A 12,577-nucleotide genomic window follows, 5' to 3' on the forward strand; every position below is an offset into this window, starting at 1 on the left:
GACTCCGAGACCCTACAATAACTAACCCCCCCCAATCACCCAGGAGACCCTACAATAACTCACCAGCCCACCTATGATACCCTACAATAACTAACCCCCCCAATCACCCAGGAGACCCTACAATAACTCACCAGCCCCCCCATGATACCCTACAATAACTAACCCCCCCAATCACCCAGGAGACCCTACAATAACAAATCCACTCTCCCAGCCCCCAGAAGACCCTATAATGACAAACCAGCTCCCCGAGCCTCCCAGGAAACCCTACAATAATAAACCTACTCCCCCAACATCCCAGGAGACCGTACAATAACAAAACAGCCCCCTCCAACTCCCAGGAGACCCTACAATAACAAACCAGCTGGCGGTGCACACTGGGACAGACACAGAGGGGCGGGGCCTGGGACATTAGTCCTTCCCCTCTCTCTGTCTGTCCAGGCAATACCTCCCCGGTCTTACATCATACGGGGGGGGGGGGGCCTGGCCCCGAGCGGCCAATCAGAGCCGGGGCAAGCGGCGGGAGAGACCGATAGACTGGAGAAGGAGGGGGGAGACCCCCCCCCGGCCCCGCTCCGCCTCCCGCTTGGCGGGCTCCCCCTTTAAAACGGGGCCACCGCCCCCCTGCGAGCGGCACCCGGACGCTTGGGTCCTTTCTGCACTGTACGCATGATGCCCGCGCCGTACACCCGACTCCTGGGGTGAGTGTCTCGGCCCCCGTCGGTCTGTCCCCCCCCCGCAGCCCGAACCCGCGTCTTGCACCCCTATGTACCCCCGAACCCCCGTTCTCCTGCACCCCATATGTACCCCCGAACCCCCGTTCTCCTGCACCCCTATGTGCCCCTGAACCCCCATCCTCCTGCACCCCGTGTACCCCGAACCCCCATCCTCCTGTACCCCGTGTACCCCGAACCCCCATCCTGCACCCCCATTCCTCTGCCCCATCTTCATTCATTCCCTTTTCCTTTCCCTTCAGGTCCCGCTCTATGGGGGCCCAGAGATGGGCTGGCAGGGGGCTGCAGGTCGGGAGTGAGGGGCACCGGCGGGGGGGGGCTGCGGGGCGGGAGTGAGGGGCCTTGGCAGGGCTGGGGGGGGCTGCAGGTCGGGAGTGAGGGGCTCCTGGCAGGGCTGAGGGGGGGGGGCTGCAGGTCGGGAGTGAGGGGTCCTGGCAGGGCTGGGGGGGGGGCTGGAGGTCGGGAGTGAGGGGTCCTGGCAGGGCTGGGGGGGGGGGGGGCTGGAGGTCGGGAGTGAGGGGCCCTGGCAGGGCTGGGGGGGGGGCTGGAGGTCGGGAGTGAGGGGCTCCCGGCGGGGCTGGGGGGGGGGGGGCTGCAGGTCGGGAGTGAGGGGCCCTGGCAGCTTGCGGGGGGGGAATCTCGTGTTGTGTTTCTCAGGGCTCAGGCCCTCACTTCCTTGTGTTGCCTCCACGTCACCTGCCCCTCCCCCGGCCCCGCCCCCTGCCCCCCCCCCCCCCCCCCCCCGGCTCGGGACTGGCCCAAGGCGGCTCTACGGTGCTTTGTTTTTCCGCTCAGCAGGGTCAGGGCCGGGCAGCAGCTTGGATGGGAGAGCGAGGGGTGCCCCTCACTCCCGACCCGCAGCCCCCCCACTGCAGGGAGTGGGCGCTCTCCCCGCCCTGGGGAGGGGGCTGCTGCGTTATGTGTGGCTGTGCCCCACCCCAGAGGCAGCCGCTTTTCGCTGACTGGGATCCACCCCTGATTGGGCAAGTGTCCCCAGGGTCAGCACTGGGGACAGCACGTCCTGGCCGATCCCCTCTGGGGGGCTGCCCCTGTACTCCCCCGCCCCCCTGATCTCCCTACCCAGAATCCCCAGCGGCCACCAGGTGAAAGTCCAGGCAACGTGTCTTGCCTCTTGCTCTTTGCCCTGCCAGCTGCCCCCCACCCCCGCTCCAGGCAGCTTGCCAATCAGAGGCGGCTGTGGGGCACACGCCCTCGTGTGAGGGGCATGGGGGAGTGCTGGGCAGGGGGCAGGTTTGGTCTAGTCTAGCAGAGCTCCCCTCCTGCCTGGTGGGGTGGGGGCTGCCTCTGCACGCTCTGACATGCGTGTCACAAGCGTGTGGGGTATGAGACGGTGCATATGCCCTCGCACAAACAAGGTTGCTCTCCTCGCACACTCGCAGGTCCTCGTGCAAACGCCTGCGGGCTTCTGCGCCTCGAACATGCTTCGGCATGCTCGCCACAGAGTCACCACTGCGTATCCCGGCACCACGAGCGTTGTGCAAATCTGTATCCAGCTTGGAGTGCTCCCGGCAGCCTCGTTGCTCTGCGATGCATTTGCACGATTATTTCACATCAGGCACCGCCAGGAGTGCTTATGAAAGCACATGTAAACACACGCCTTCTTGTGAAAATCTATGCACTCTTGTGCATGCTCTGTCCCACTTGTGTAAATGCGTGCATTCTCATGCATGCTCAGGGGAGCACACAGGCTTTTGTGCACACTCAGAAATTCTTGTGCAAGCTCATGCAGTCCTCTGCATGCTCTGATACACTTGTGCAAACATGTACATTCTTGTCCACGCTCATGTGAGTTTATGCAAGTGCACAAGCCTTTGTGCACACTCACAAATGCTTGTGCAAGCTCATGCAGTCTTGTGCACGCTAAGCCACGCTGGCAGGAGCGTTTCCACCCCAGTGCGTGGCCGGGAAGCCTTCTGCATGTTTCTATCCCTGCAGCACCCGCTCGGGAACCTGTGTGCAAGCGCACACACTCTCATGTGGGCTCTGCCACGTGGGAGTGTGAGCACGTATGCACACTTCATTGCAAGCCCACACGCTCTTGTGCATACCCAGAGAGGCCTGTGCGAGCTCACACGCTCTTGTGGAAGATCTGGCCCCAGCCTGTCCTCACCCCCTCTCCCCGTTGCAGGCAGGGTGCCCGCTTCCTGCGGTGCTGGTGGGGGGCGCCGGTCCGGTCGGCCCATGCCCTGCGAGTGCCGAGCGGGGACCTGGGCCGGCTCCCAGGCCGGCTGCGGGCGTTCGTGGAGCACGGGGTGCGGCTGTGCCAGCCCGAAAACGTTCACGTCTGTGACGGCTCTGAGGCTGAGAACGAGGCCATCCTGGGGCTGCTGGAGGATGAGGGCGTCATCAAACAGCTGGACAAATATGAGAACTGGTAGGTGCCTCCCGGACGCCTGGGTCCCCTGCCCCGTATCGCTGCATTCCCCTCCTCACCGTTCAAGCCAAACTACCCACAATCCTTTGCATTACTGTCCCGCTCCTACAAACTACCGACAAGCCTCCGCTCCTGCTCTTGCAAACTGCCCACAATCCTCTGCGGCAGGTTCCCGCTGTGCCAATTTACCCACAGTCCTTTGCACTGGTGGGGCCAAATTACCCATTATCCCCTGTCCTGCTCTCCTCAGTTACCCACAGTCCTTTGCAATAGGCTCTTGGCTATCCTAAGATCCTCCCTCTGGGGGCTGTGGCGCCATCCCGGATGCCTGGGTCCAGTTCCCCATCCTGATCCCTCCCCGCCCAGGGTCTGCGGCCCTGTCCTGGACGCCTGGGTCCCCTTCCCCATCCCGATCCCTACCCGCCCGGGGGCTGCGGCACCGTCCCGGACGTCTGGGTCCCATTCCCCATCCTGATTTCCCCGCTGTCCCAGACACCTGAGTCCCATTCCCCGTCCCGATCCCTCCCCGCGCAGGGGCTGCAGCACCGTCCTGGACACCTGGGTCCCCTTCCCCATCCCGATCTCCCGCCGTCCCGGACGCCTGGGTCCCGTTCCCCATCCCGATCTCCTCTTAAAGGGGCTGCAGCACCATCCCGGACGCCTGGGTCCCATTCCCCATCCTGATCTCCCTGCTGTCCCAGATGCCTGGGTCCCATTCCCCCTCCCGATCTCCCCGCTGTCCCGGACGCCTGGGTCCCTGGAGGAGGGGGTGCTGAGGTTGGAATGATTCCCTGGCTCTTTCCCCGCCCAGCTGGCTGGCCCGGACGGACCCCAAGGACGTGGCGCGGGTGGAGAGCAAGACAGTGATCGTGACGGAGAACCAGCGAGACACGGTGCCCATCCCCGCTGGGGGCGCCAAGGGGCAGCTGGGCAACTGGATGGGCCCCAAAGCCTTCCAGGAGGCCGTGGACGGCCGGTTCCCCGGCTGCATGAAAGGTGACGGGCCCTTCCCCTCTAGGGGGCACTGGGGGGTGGGAAATGGGGCCCCCATACGCCTATACCCATCGCTCTGTTTCCCCCTCCAGGCCGCACCATGTACATCATCCCCTACAGCATGGGCCCCATTGGCTCCCCACTCTCAAAGATCGGGGTGCAGCTGACGGACTCCCCCTATGTGGTGGCCAGCATGCGGATCATGACCCGGATGGGGGCCCCCGTCCTCCGTGCCCTAGGCGAGGGGGAGTTTGTCAAGTGCCTCCACTCTGTGGGGCGCCCCCTGCCCCTGGAAGGTGAGTCCTGGGCTGTTGGTGGGTGCAATGGGATAACTCCCCTGGTCACACACAGCCCAATCCGTCCCATGGATGGGTGCGAAGGGTGGGGGTAATGCCCCAGAGAGACATGCAGGCCCTAACATTGGTGGGTGCAGTGGGATAACACCCCTAGAGAGACACACAGCTTGGCCCCCAACATTGGTGGGTGCTGTAGGATAACACCCACCACAGAGAGAGAGAGACCCACACAGCTTGGCCCCCAACATTGGTGGGTGTATTGGTGGGCAAGGTGGGATAAGGCCCCCCCCCACAGAGAGAGAGAGACACATATCCCACGTCACCCACCAATGTTGGGGGCTGGGCTAATGCCGGCAGAGATGCATATACAGCCCCTAACCTTGGTGGGCGCGATGGGGTAACCCTCCCGTACCAACCCCGCCCAATTGCTGGTGTGAGCAGTGGGACGATACCCCAGACACCTTCACCCCCTAATCCCCCATCTCTGATCCCCACCCCCTAGAGGACCTGGTGAACAACTGGCCCTGCAACCCCGAGAAGACCCTGATCGCCCACGTCCCCGACAGGCGGGAGATCGTCTCCTTCGGCAGCGGCTATGGTGGGAACTCGCTGCTGGGGAAGAAATGCTTCGCCCTGCGCATTGCTTCCCGCATCGCCAAGGACGAGGGGTGGCTGGCCGAACACATGCTGGTGAGGGGCGGGGCCCGGACGCCTGGGTTCCATCCCCAGCTCAGGTGGAGTTGAGTGGGTAGAGCTGGAGGGGCTGGGAGCCAGGACTCCTGGGTTCTCTCCATGGCTTTGGGAGGGGAGGGGCTGGGACCAAAGGCCACTCTGTGTTTACACCTTCGCTCCCCGGATATTTAACGAGCAAATATTAGTTAATAAATGCCCAGGCCCTGTTGACATCCCAGGTGAATGGGGCTGTGTCTGACGCCAATGGGGCGGGCAAAGAGCCCCCCACTTTAACCCCTGGGGGCACTGGCCCCGGGCAGGGGGTCAGAGGGGAATTGGCTCACGCAGGAGGCGGGTGCAAAGGCTTGTGGGAGGCTGACAGGAGCCAGCCTCTGTTGCAAAGCATGGTGGGTAATCTGAATGCCCAGCACATGACCACAAAGGATTGTGGGTCACCGGGGAGAATGGGAGTCTGGTGCAAAGGATGATGGGTAGTTTGGGGGAGCAAGAGCCTGTTGCAAAAGATGGTGGGCCAGAATGATTCAGGCACCAAGGATTGTGGGTAATTGGCCGCAGTAGGGCTACTATGCCGAGGACTGTGGGTAATTGGAGAGTGTGTTGCAAAGGATTATGGGTAGTTGGCTAACCGGACACCTTGTTGCAAAGGATTGTGGGTAGCTAGGTAGCCCAAGACCATGTTGCAAAGGATTGTGGGTAAATTTGGAGCAGCTGGGCTTTGTTGCAAAGGATTGGGGGTTGCTGGGTAGCCCAAGATTGTGTTGCAAAGCACTGTGGGTAATTGGGTAGCCCAAGTCCACGTTGCAAAGAATTGTGGGTGGTTTCTTGCTCTCTGCTGCCCCTGTGCTCTCCCCGGTGGAGTGCGAGGAGCCCACCTGAGCCCCTAATATTCCCACTCCCCCTGGCCCCTCCAGATCCTGGGCATCACCAACCCCGAGGGGCGGAAGAAGTACGTGGCAGCTGCATTCCCCAGCGCCTGCGGGAAAACCAACCTGGCCATGATGAACCCCACGCTGGCGGGCTGGCGGGTGGAGTGCGTCGGGGACGATATCGCCTGGATGAAGTTTGACAGCGAGGGTGAGATCAGGGGGGCAAAAGGGAGGTGTTGGGGGGACACACCGAGGATGGGGGCAGTAGATCTGGGATGGGGCACAGGGGGGATGTGGGGGAAACCCCAAGCTGAAGGGCTGGGGAGGGGAGAGCTCCTCTGGAGAGAGGGTGTCTGGGGGATCCAGCGTGGTGATGGGGGGGAGCCCTCAGGGAGGATCCCCAGCTAACCCCCTCTCCCCTCCCCCAGGCCGGCTGCGGGCGATCAACCCCGAGAACGGGTTCTTCGGAGTGGCACCGGGCACCTCCATGAAGACCAACCCCAACGCCATGCACACGATACAGCGTAACACCCTCTTCACCAACGTGGGCGAGACCAGCGAGGGGGGTGTCTACTGGGAGGGCATCGACCAGGTCCTGCCCCCCGGCACCTCCGTCACCAGCTGGCTGGGGCGGCCCTGGGCACCGGGTAGGGCCATGGCCGCTTCCCCCTCCCCCCACTGCCCGCGGGGCGGTGCCCCCTGCCGGCCCCTCCCCACGGCACCCCCTAATGTCTCTCTCTGCGCCAGGTGCCAAGGAGCCGTGCGCCCATCCCAACTCCCGGTTCTGCGCCCCGGCCCGCCAGTGCCCCATCATGGACCCGGCCTGGGAGTCCCCCGAGGGCGTCCCCATTGACGCCATCATCTTCGGCGGGAGGAGACCCCAAGGTAACCCCCCTGTCCACCTTTCTTGCCTCCCCTTGGACTCCTGGGTCCCTCAGTGGGCTCACACCGCTCTCCCCCCTCTCCCCAGGGGTGCCCCTGGTCTACGAAGCCTTCAACTGGCGGCACGGCGTCTTCGTGGGCAGCGCCATGAGGTCCGAGTCCACCGCCGCTGCCGAACACAAAGGTAAAGGCCCCCGGACACCTGGGTCCCGTGTTCCTTTACCTCCTCCCCGGGAAACAGGAACTCGGGGGCTCCCTGGAGGGGGTTGCCCATTGCACCATCCCAGTGTCACCCCATTATCCACAATCCACTGCGCCAATGTCCAGTGATGGCAGGCTATCCACAGTCCTTTGCGCTGGAGTCCTGCAGTGCCAAATCCCCCACAATCCATTGCCCCAGAATCCCACTCTTGCTGAATACTCAGTCCAATGTGGCAGATTCCTACAATTCCTGATTTACCCACAGTCCTTTGCGCTGCCCTCCCACTCTCCCTGATTACCCGCAGTCCTTTGTGGCAGATTCCCGCCACCCCCACTTACCCACAGTCCTTTGTGTTGCAATCCCACAATCCCCGGTTACCCATAACTCCCTGGCTGACCTACCCTCCCTGCTTCTCCACCCCCCCTCCAGGCAAGGTGATCATGCACGACCCCTTCGCCATGCGCCCCTTCTTCGGGTACAATTTTGGGCGCTACTTGGAGCACTGGCTGGGCATGGAGGAGCGGCGCGGGGTCCGTCTGCCCAAGATCTTCCACGTCAACTGGTTCCGCAAGGACGCGGCCGGCAACTTCCTGTGGCCAGGCTTCGGGGAGAACTCGCGGGTGCTGGACTGGATCTTCCGGCGGGTGGAAGGGGAGGAGAGCGCGCGGGAGACGCCCATCGGCTATGTGCCCCGGGAAGGGGCCCTTGACCTCCAGGGCTTGGCCAAGGTGGACTTCCAAGAGCTCTTTTCCCTGCCCAAGGCCTTCTGGGAGCAGGAGGCGCTGGAGGTGCGCAAGTACCTGACCGAGCAGGTCAACGACGACCTACCCCGGGAGGTGATGAGGGAACTCGAGGGGCTGGAGAGCCGGGTGAAGAAGATGTGAGGGGGGGCAGGGAGGCGGCCTGCCAAAAACACGGCCCTCGTGGAGTTTGTTTACATAGCATTCCCCCGCCTTGCCCAATGCCGCTGCTATCTCAGTGCCTTGCTGCAAGTCAGCTGTCATCTTCCCTTGACGTGGGTTGGCCATCTTCTTCTCTTGACCGTGGTTCCGCTATCTTGTTTGCTTGAGGAGTCAGCCATTTTGTTCCCTTAATCATGGTTCCACCATTTTCTTCCCTCAATGTGGGTTGGCCATCTTCAATTGACATAGGTTGGCCATTTTCTTTCCTTGACTGTGGTTCCACCATCTTCTTCAACTGACATGGGAAGGCCTTCTTGTTTCCTTGACACGGATTGGCCGTTTTGTTTCCGTGACGATGTCCACCATCTTGGTTCCTGGATGTGGGCTGCCTATTTTTCTCCTCTTGACCATGGTTCTGCCATCTTGTTTCCGTGCCCATGAGTCAGCCATCTTGTCCCCTTGAAAGGTTGACCTTCCTTCCAGCCAGATTTTAATATAATCACTTGTGAGGTTGGAACAACCCAGCTGGGTTTCGCCATCGGGTCCAGCTCTTCACACAAACCAGGGCCTCAGCATCTACCGCCAACCCTGTCCTCCGTAAACCCAACATCAGCCAGCACATGAATGCAAACCTAGCATCCTCCAGGCTTAGCTCTGACGGTAAGGCTTATTTTAACCATGATCTGTGCCCCCGTTGCAACACTAAAAAGGAACCACCGTCCATGGCTGGATCTCTCAACCGCACTGACCGTTAGCCACTCTTAACTCAACCCAAGCCCAGTTCCTAAGCAGTATTACAATAAATCAACTCAGGATATGCCAGACCTCTCCATCACCACCCATCCTCACCCCAGTGCTCAACGCCCCTCCCCAGGTGGGACGCCGGCCAAATTCTCAACTCTGCCGACCCATCATCTAACCACACCAGGACACCCCGTCCCTTTCTCTTTAAGCCCTGAGTCCCACCTCAAACTGGAACCCCCCAAACCCCCGTCTTCCCCCTGAATCCTCAATCGGTTCTTCCAGCTGCACCAGCCCTCCCTCCCGGTGGGCTCTCACCGTCAAGCTGAGGTGAGCTTAGCAACCCCCACCCCTCTTCTTCCTTTCCAGTGCTTGGCCCCGGGCCTGCCCCTCTAACGGATCCTCAGGAAGATTTTTGCCTTCAATGCAGGGCGGGACGGCTCCCGGTGATGGAGACAGGGAAGGGGGGTGAACTGGGGCGGACGACAGCTGGTATTTCCCGGGCGCAGGCTGGGCCGAAGTGGGGGCGGGAGCAGAAGCGACGTGGGGTTCAGCGCTGGGGTTCTTGGTACTACACAATGGGCTTTTGTTACTAATCACTGTTAATGAGACACGAGTGTCAAACAATAAAAGGATCTGAAGGACCGTGGCTAGTGACTGGAGTGGGGAACGGGGCAGAGAGGGAGGGGACCCCAACTGCTCCCTGGGCCAGCGGGGGCCACGCGGCCGCTGGGGGACTTTGGCCCCTTTGGTTCATCCTGACCTGAGGCCGGGATAAGTGCAGAGACTGGTGAATGGGGCGGGGGGGCGCAATGCCTGGGGAGCAAAGGCTGCCATTATGGGAGGGGTGGGGGAATAGGGGCCAGGTATAAAGTGTCATGGGATGGGTGTGGGTTGAGGGGTGTTAGGGGCTGGGTATACAGTGTCACGGGATGGCGGTGGCGGGCGTTAGGGGCCGGATATAAAGTGCCGCGGGGCGGGGCCAAGAAGGAGGGCGTTAGGGGCCAGGTACGGGGGGGATAGGTCTGTATAATTTTTGGCGGTGTCCAGAACGGGTCCAAGTCCTGCCCCCAACACATGCCTTGAAAGCTGATATATATGTTTTTAAATAATGTAAAAGCGTGAGGGCTCTGGCTGGGGATGAAGGGTATGGGGTGCAGGAGGGGGCTCAGGGCTCGCATGTGGGGGTGAGGGCTGCAGGGTGGGGCTGGGGATGAGGGGTTCAGGAGGGGCTCAGGGCTGGGGTGCAGGGGGTGAGGGTTCTGGCTGGGGCTGAGGTCTTTTGGGTGCAGGAGGGGCTCAGGGCTGGGTGAAGGGGGTGAGGGCTCTGGCTGGGGCTGAGGGGTTCAGGAGGGGGCTCAGGGCTGGGGTGCAGAGGGGTGAGGGTTCTGGCTGGGGCTGAGGGGTTTGGGGTGAGGGAGGGGTTCAGGGCTGGCAGGAGGGGGGGTGAGGGCTGCAGGGTGGGGCTGGGGGGTTCAGGGCTGGGGTGCAGGGGGTGAGGGTGAGGGCTGGGGCTGAGGGGTTTGGGGTGTAGGAGAGGCTCAGGGCTGGCAGGAGCGGGGGTGAGGGCTGCAGGGTGGGGCTGGGGGGTTTGGGGTGCAGGAGGGGCTCAGGTCTCGCATATGGGGAGTGAGGGCTGCAGGGTGGGGCTGGGGCTAAGGAGTTCAGGAGGAGGCTCGGCTGGCAGGAGGGGGGGTGAGGGCTGCAGTGTGGGGCTGGGGGGGGTGAGGGCTCTGGCAGGGACTGAGGGGTTGAGGAGGGGGCTCAGAGCTGGGGTGCAGAGGGATGAGGGCTCTGGCTGGGGCTGAGGGGTTTGGGGTGTAGGAGGGGCTCAGGGCTGGCAAGAGGGGGGGTGAGGGCTGCTGGGTGGGGCTGGGGGGGTGAGGGCTCTGGCTGGGGCTGAGGGGTGTAGGAGGGGCTCAGGGCTGGGTGAAGGGGGTGAGGGCTCTGGCTGGGGCTGAGGGGTTTGGGGTGTAGGAGGGGCTCAGGGCTGGGGTGCAGAGGGGTGAGGGTTCTGGCTGGGGCTGAGGGGTTTGGGGTGAGGGAGGGGCTCAGGGCTGGCAGGAGGGGGGGTGAGGGCTGCAGGGTGGGGCTGGGGGGTTCAGGGCTGGGGTGCAGGGGGTGAGGGTGAGGGCTGGGGCTGAGGGGTTTGGGGTGTAGGAGAGGCTCAGGGCTGGCAGGAGCGGGGGTGAGGGCTGCAGGGTGGGGCTGGGGGGTTTGGGGTGCAGGAGGGGCTCAGGTCTCGCATATGGGGAGTGAGGGCTGCAGGGTGGGGGTGGGGCTGGGGCTAAGGAGTTCAGGAGGAGGCTCGGCTGGCAGGAGGGGGGGTGAGGGCTGCAGTGTGGGGCTGGGGGGGTGAGGGCTCTGGCAGGGACTGAGGGGTTGAGGAGGGGGCTCAGAGCTGGGGTGCAGAGGGATGAGGGCTGGGGCTGAGGGGTTTGGGGTGTAGGAGGGGCTCAGGGCTGGCAGGAGGGGGGGTGAGGGCTGCAGGGTGGGGCTGGGGGGGTGAGGGCTCTGGCTGGGGATGAGAGGTGTAGGAGGGGCTCAGGGCTGGGTGAAGGGGGTGAGGGCTCTGGCTGGGGCTGAGGGGTTTGGGGTGTAGGAGGGGCTCAGGGCTAGGGCCGAGGGTTGGGTGTGGGGGGGTCCCAGAGTCCCCGGGCGATGCTCTGGAGCTGCTCCCCACGGAGCCAGGCAGGACTCAGGGAGCCTCCTCTGCCTCCAGGGCCAGACGCTCACACGGCTTCATCTTCCTGGGTCTGACCCCGGAGCATCCAGCATCCCCTGCCCCACCGTGCGCTTCCCGCAGCGCATCCGCCCGGGCGGGGTCCTGGGGGGGGGGCAGAGGGCCCTGCCCCCCGACTCCGCAGTCAGACGTGACTCTCAGCCAGTGACACAGAAGGTTTATCAGACGACAGGACCACAGCGCAGAGCAGAGCTTGTAGGTACGGGAAACAGGACCCCTCAGGTCCAGCTTGGGGCCGGAGCCGGGGTCTGGGCCTCCCTTGCTTTCCCCAGCCAGAGGAGGGGCCCAGGCCATCGGTTGCCAGGAGACAGGGCGTCGGCCATTCACTGTGCAGACACCATCACACCTGCCCTCTAGGGCTCTGCACCAATCACACCCCTGATCTCTCCACCTAGATCCTTAAGAACTGCCTAGGGGAAACTGAGGCACCCACACAGTATTCAGAGAGAACATTAAGAACAGTCCCATTTCGTTACGGGGGGGTTCTGGGGTGGGACAGGGCTGGGGATGAGGAGTTTGGGGTGCAGGCAGGCTGCCCTGGGGCTGGGGCCAGAGAGGAGGACTCCCCCCCCCCGGGCCGCACACTCACACCCACCACTGTCACTGCACGTGCTCCTAGGGCCCCTCTCAGGTCCAGGAAGCTCCTTGCCCCCCCTGAGGTGGGGGGGGTGGAGGGGGGCTGCCATTACATGTGGCCTCCACCCCTGCTGCTGCCCCTCACTGTAGCCTCACTGGGGGTGGGGGATGGGGCTGCCCCTTGCCCAGCGTGGGGCAGGAGCTATGCCTGCGGGCGGGGGGGGGGAGGCCGTGGCAGGGGGGCACTGGGACCCTGCAGCGCACTTAGTGCCGGGAGCCAGCAGAGCAGCAGCGGGAGCTGCAGCGAGGCGCCGGGGCAGAGACCAGACCCTAAACATTGCTGGAGCCCGGGCACCGCCAGGGGGAGGGGGGCGTTAGGGGCCGGGTAGAACATGACGCGGGGAGGGGGCGGGCCAGGGGGGCGTTAGGGGCCGGGTAGAACGTGACGCGGGGAGGGGGCGGGCCAGGGGGGCGTTAGGGGCCGGGTAGAACGTGACGCGGGGAGGGGGCGGTCCAGAGGGGCGTTAGGGGCCGGGTAGAACGTGACGCGGGGAGGG

General features: G+C 63.6%; 1 protein-coding gene across 1 annotated transcript; it reads left to right on the plus strand.

The window, feature by feature from the left end:
- Positions 1-428: 428 nt before the first annotated feature.
- Positions 429-9,346, plus strand: PCK2 (phosphoenolpyruvate carboxykinase 2, mitochondrial). Its single transcript, XM_005290127.5, has 10 exons — positions 429-698; positions 2,881-3,126; positions 3,938-4,122; positions 4,212-4,415; positions 4,918-5,105; positions 6,020-6,182; positions 6,403-6,621; positions 6,722-6,859; positions 6,945-7,040; positions 7,488-9,346. Exons 1-10 carry the CDS (start codon positions 667-669, stop codon positions 7,940-7,942), a joined length of 1,926 nt encoding a protein of 641 aa, XP_005290184.1. The 5' UTR covers positions 429-666; the 3' UTR covers positions 7,943-9,346.
- The last annotated feature ends 3,231 nt before the right edge of the window (positions 9,347-12,577 follow it).

The sequence above is a fragment of the Chrysemys picta genome, chromosome 13 (genome assembly GCF_011386835.1).
Source record: "Chrysemys picta bellii isolate R12L10 chromosome 13, ASM1138683v2, whole genome shotgun sequence".
In the NCBI taxonomy this organism is placed as follows: Eukaryota; Metazoa; Chordata; order Testudines; family Emydidae; genus Chrysemys; species Chrysemys picta.